Below are 5,503 nucleotides of genomic sequence, written 5' to 3' on the forward strand. Positions count from 1 at the left end.
AGTCGTCTGTAATTTTGCCATATCAAGTTTTTACATAAATGGATGATATTGTGCCATCATTAGTGACAGATGTAAGCACCATTCCAAATTCCATTTCAAGTAGCATCAGTTAAAAGCAGAAAATGGTGTTAGTGCTAGTAAATAGTCAGATCTTTCTTTTTTAGATCCCCATGCAGCTCGTTCTGAGCGACAATAACATTATTCAAACAAATTTCTAATTTAAAATTATATCCAGATGCCAGATCTAGGAAATGAAAGAGAAAACCCAGTCTCACAGGTAAAAATTTTATTTTTAATGTTACAATAATATAAAAATATAAATAAATTATAAAATGTCTTAAACAGCATTGTAGATTCTCTTTGCCGTGACGCTTCCGAAGGTGTAAGTCTGCAACAAAAAATACATCAAGATGTTAGTACAGTCCATAAACACAAACGAAATATTACAAGTGGCTGATCAATAGAAAACATCAAATCTGTATTATTAGCATCTCAAAATTAACCACTAAATCAAGAGAACTTTTAAACTGGGGTGATATGAGATTGGTAAAATGTGACGTACCACGACCAGCTGCTGAGGGCTGAAGCTCTTCTCTAGGGTCACGGTGTTGCCATCCTCGCCTTTCTCGACCTTGAGCAGCGTGTGGTCGTCCTTGAGCGAGACGGAGCTCTTCCACTTGTGGCCCAGGATCTCCTCTGCAAACTCCTCTCCCAGGCAGAACGTGACGCTGCTCTTGTGGTCCCCTGTTTGGGTTGTCTCTGTGTACTTGTCGCCATCCACGGTCAATGTCACTCGAGACTTCGTCTTCAGGGCCACCTGCTTGTGGGATGGGTCTGACACCCCTGCAAAAAAAGTACACTTAGCATATGGACACAAAATATTGTCGTTCGATTAGGGGGAAGGAATCTACTATCTCCAAGTTACAGTCTTCGACTACACATCTTGACGATACAACGAAATAGAAATAATTTGCCTGTATTTCTTTCTGCACCTCTTTAGCAGAGTGATATCTTAAAACTGCATACCAGAACCAGAGGCAGAAACTAGGTAACTGTTTTCTTGCACACACTTTGTAATCTTATGTGCTACATGCAAGTGGCTTTTCTACAACTAAATGTTTGAAACAAACATAAACAACTGAATATTGTAAGAGAAAATGGAATGGTTTTAATCAATATTGCTTTATTAGTTCTATGTAGCTCAGTTAGCTAATGAGTAATTTAGCATAGCACTGTTGCCAAAATGAATTGGTCTAACCTACAATTTAGGCAGCATTTGTTTGTTCCTACACAGTGACATGTATCCCGAGTGAAGTTGGAAGTATGTGTGTCAGTTAAATTGATACTGCTAGATTCATATGTGTAGTGATACAAGTCATGTGTGTGTGCTGTTCACGACCATGAAACAGAGATATGAGTGGGTGAAATACAATGACGATGGTAGCCTACTCGTGTCAAAGAGCATCATTTGTATCATTTCTATCTATCCACCAAGCGAGTCACTGCCATATCACATGACCTCACGCGATGATTACTTGTGGGGTTTCCTGGTGTGTTCAACACAACGGCGTAAAGTCCAGCCATCGGAAATCTTATAATCCTCTTTCCCCCATTTGACAGCTAAATCTTACAATAAAATTTATCTAGATGTTATGTCTCGAATTGGCGACTCAAAGAGTACCATCGCGAAAACGTGCCGTAGGACAGTGGGCTGTGGGGGAAATCACGTGTAGCTAGTAGGAGAGTATTGCTGGGAAGCTTACAGACCTTCTTGGATACACAAGTCTTATCAGTAAACACTAAATATTTGTCAGGTAATATTGCTGAGGACTCTTTCTAGACCTTGAACTGCATCTTTACACCATGAAAAGTCTGATCAGAAAGTAAGGGGCAGTGGGAAACAGTTTACAACTGATATGTTTTTGCACTTTAGGACATGCTGTTATTTTTTTACTGTTAGAATTGTATGGTTTGCAATCTGCATACTATGAGGGAGCGCGCATTCCGGTAATGACAGAACTTACAATCGCAATAATATATTGAAACATATAGAGTTACGACATTCAATCAAAATATGGACGATGAGGTTTAGAATAAGAGTACCAATTTGAAAAATAACACTTATGTTGGTGATTTATGCAGTTCATGTCCACACATTCTAAAGATATGAACTGTGAATAAAATTCAAGAAATTGAAGGTGGAGATAGTAAAGAATGCACAAAAATGTAGGGGTTAGGTCCTAACAGCAAATGGTTGTACTGTACATGGAGTCTACATAGCACAGCAAGTTGCCCACATTATATTACCATTTCCATGTCTATGTAGGCCTGTGGTTTTGTTTCAGGGCCCGCATCTCGTGGTCGTGCGGTAGCGTTCTCGCTTCCCACGCCCGGGTTCCCGGGTTCGATTCCTGGCGGGGTCAGGGATTTTCTCTGCCTCGTGATGGCTGGGTGTTGTGTGCTGTCCTTAGGTTAGTTAGGTTTAAGTAGTTCTAAGTTCTAGGGGACTGATGACCATAGATGTTAAGTCCCATAGTGCTCAGAGCCATTTGAACCATTTTTGTTACAGGTTCTGAAGATACAGAGCGTATGCTACCCTCACAGAACCTTTCATACACTACAAAGTGGAACTGAATTTTGAACTAAAGATAATCCATAGCTTGTTTTGTTGTAACTAGAACACTAATCTGACTTTAGTATATCTCAAAGTGTTTGACCAGCACCAGATGTACGAAAAACAATTTTGTTTCTCTCGTTATGTGTCGCTGTAAGTGTCAATGTTGACGGGGATGTTGACATAACGGTGTGGTGTGACCTCCACACGCTATAGGAATACCACAGGAACTATAAAGCTGCACGACCTGACAGTCATTGGAACCCAAATGCTTCTGAATGAGATTCTAGTGTCTTAACCAATACGCCACCTCGCAAACGGCTAAACAGAGTATTCTACTTTTCAACAGTAACAATGCTGTGCTCCGTAAAAATAATTAAGTGACTACGTAAACATCAGGAACGGGAAACCGAGAAAGCAAAGATATGAACATCGAACCGTTTCGTCACTGAAGTATATGACAGGAGCATTACATCAGATGTTAGTCGGTGCTTGTTCTTTTACGATTAACAAGCACCAATAATTCTCTTTTGGAACAATAACGTTTTTCTTTTGACGTTGGAAAGACACCAGAAAATTATCACGTAAAACGACCATAATCCTTTCTGATTGTCAGAACTCACCGTAGACCTCAAACATGGCCTCAATATTCTGCTGGCTATCCAGGTCCAGCTCGTAGGTCTTCCCAGAGAACTGCTTCACCATTTTGCCGGCGGTTCTACGGAGGTTCTACGAATGGCAGCTGCGGTTCTGTGACTTCAGAAGTCCTAATGTCTTGTGGCAGAGCAGAAGCTCTTTTATATTGATGTAAACGGCTCCACGCCTTGTGTAGTCGAACCGACAGAGATAAGCAAACTTCCTGCCGTAAAGTAGTAATTTCCCGCGCGCTATTTTCTGATGATCTGATTCACTCCACTTGATTACAGAGATAATGCTGTTGCGCCGTATTAACTTCTTATCATACATCGTAAGTACTTGCTTCCTTGAGATTGTCTTTCTCTCTTCCTGTAAGAGAACGCTGTATTGGCGCTGCGTGTTAGCTCTGTGCATTCGAATTGAAATTCATGTCTTCTACAAGAAAGGATTTGGTTTTAAAGTAAATCATACTGCCTTGTAGGGAAAGTAATGTATTGATAAAGTAATTTAGTAAAATCAAGTCTGTTAATTAGGTTAGCAAATCAGATACTAAAAGCAATATATGATCTTTGGTAACTGAACAGCTAACTAACTGATGAGGGCCGAAGAACAAATATATAAATGAAAACTGGCAATATCAGGTAAAACATTTCTGAAAAATAGAAATTTAAGGTTAATTCCAGACTTCTGAAGCCTTTTTTGGAGGCACATGTCTAAAGTTAAACTTTGTGTGAAAGTAAAAATGAATGATAAGCATTTCAAACAGGAAGAGAGAAGAACTATTCGAATACAGTGCCATAGAAGAACGCTGGAGATTAGATTGGTAGATAGGATAACTCAAGTGAGAAAAGAAATGTACGACAGAGCTTCATAAAAGAAGAAGCCGATTGATGTTGCAGGAATTAAGGCAGTAAGGAGCTCTCAATTTCGTAGTGAATCGTAGAGAGCATAAATTGTACAAACAGACCAAGGCTCCACTACAGTACGCCGGCTGGATTGGTTGTTGGTCGCAATACTTATGCAGAGAAGAAGAGGCTAACACAGGATAGACAAGTGTGGGGATCAATGACCACAAGCCAACCCTGTTCTAAAACAGACAATCCCTAAATGAATGATAAGCCAGACATTGTATACACTTCAATTTTAGTATTTGGATAATATGCAGGGTTATTAAAAATGATTGAAGCGATTTCACAGCTCTACAATAACTTTATTATTTGAGATATTTTCACAATGCTTTGCACACACATACAGAAACTCAAAAAGTTTTTTTAGGCATTCACAAACGTTCGATATGTGCCCCTTTAGTGATTCGGCAGACATCAAGCCGATAATCAAGTTCCTCCCACACTCTGCGCAGGATGTCCCCATCAATGAGTTCGACAGCATCGTTGATGCGATCTCGCAGTTCTGGCACGTTTCTTGGTAGAGGAGGTTTAAACACTGAATCTTTCACATAACCCCACAGAATGAAATCGCATGGGGTTAAGTCGGGAGAGCGTGGAGGCCATGACATGAATTGCTGATCGTGATCTCCACCACGACCGATCCATCGGTTTTCCCATCTCCTGTTTAAGAAATGCCGAACATCATGATGGAAGTGCGGTGGAGCACCATCCTGTTGAAAGATGAAGTCGGCGCTGTCGGTCTCCAGTTGTGGCATGAGCCAATTTTCCAGCATGTCCAGATACATGTGCCCTGTAACGTTTTTTTCGCAGAAGAAAAAGGGGCCGTAAACTTTAAACCGTGAGATTGCACAAAACACGTTAACTTTTGGTGAATTGCGAATTTGCTGCACGAATGCGTGAGGATTCTCTACCGTCAAGATTCGCACATTGTGTCTCTTCACTTCACCATTAAGAAAAAATGTTGCTTCACCACTGAAAACAAGTTTCGCACTGAACACATCCTCTTCCATGAGCTGTTGCAACCGCGCCGAAAATGCAAAGCGTTTGACTTTGTCATCGGGTGTCAGAGCTTGTAGCAATTGTAAACGGTAAGGCTTCTGCTTCAGCCTTTTCTATAAGATTTTCCAAACCGTCGGCTGTGGTACGTTTAGCTCCCTGCTTGCTTTATTCGTCGACTTCCGCGGGCTACGCGTGAAACTTGCCCGCACGCGTTCAACCGTTTCTTCGCTCACTGCAGGCCGATCCGTTGATTTCCCCTTACAGAGGCATCCAGAAGCTTTAAACTGCGCATACCAAAGCCGAATGGAGTTAGCATTTGGTGGATCTTTGTTGAACTTCGTCCTGA

At 41.0% G+C, this 5,503-nt stretch overlaps 1 protein-coding gene across 1 annotated transcript; it reads right to left on the reverse strand.

The window, feature by feature from the left end:
* Positions 1-271: 271 nt before the first annotated feature.
* LOC126203919 (fatty acid-binding protein, muscle-like) lies at positions 272-3,375 on the reverse strand. The gene is made up of 3 exons (XM_049938317.1): positions 3,238-3,375; positions 563-843; positions 272-388 (listed from the first exon to the last, which is right to left on the reverse strand). Exons 1-3 carry the CDS (start codon positions 3,317-3,319, stop codon positions 338-340), a joined length of 414 nt encoding a protein of 137 aa, XP_049794274.1. The 5' UTR covers positions 3,320-3,375; the 3' UTR covers positions 272-337.
* Positions 3,376-5,503: the final 2,128 nt, after the last annotated feature.

The sequence above is a fragment of the Schistocerca nitens genome, chromosome 9 (assembly GCF_023898315.1).
Source record: "Schistocerca nitens isolate TAMUIC-IGC-003100 chromosome 9, iqSchNite1.1, whole genome shotgun sequence".
NCBI classification, from domain to species: Eukaryota; Metazoa; Arthropoda; class Insecta; order Orthoptera; family Acrididae; genus Schistocerca; species Schistocerca nitens.

Excerpts from the sequence above, each read along its gene's own strand:
- LOC126203919 (XM_049938317.1), bottom strand. The coding sequence starts at position 3,319 with ATGGTGAAGCAGTTCTCTGGGAAGACCTACGAGCTGGACCTGGATAGC. Across the intron at positions 844-3,237 it reads GGCCATGTTTGAGGTCTACG|GGGTGTCAGACCCATCCCAC; the intron begins GTGAGTTCTGAC and ends CTTTTTTTGCAG. Across the intron at positions 389-562 it reads GCCCTCAGCAGCTGGTCGTG|ACTTACACCTTCGGAAGCGT; the intron begins GTACGTCACATT and ends TTTTTGTTGCAG.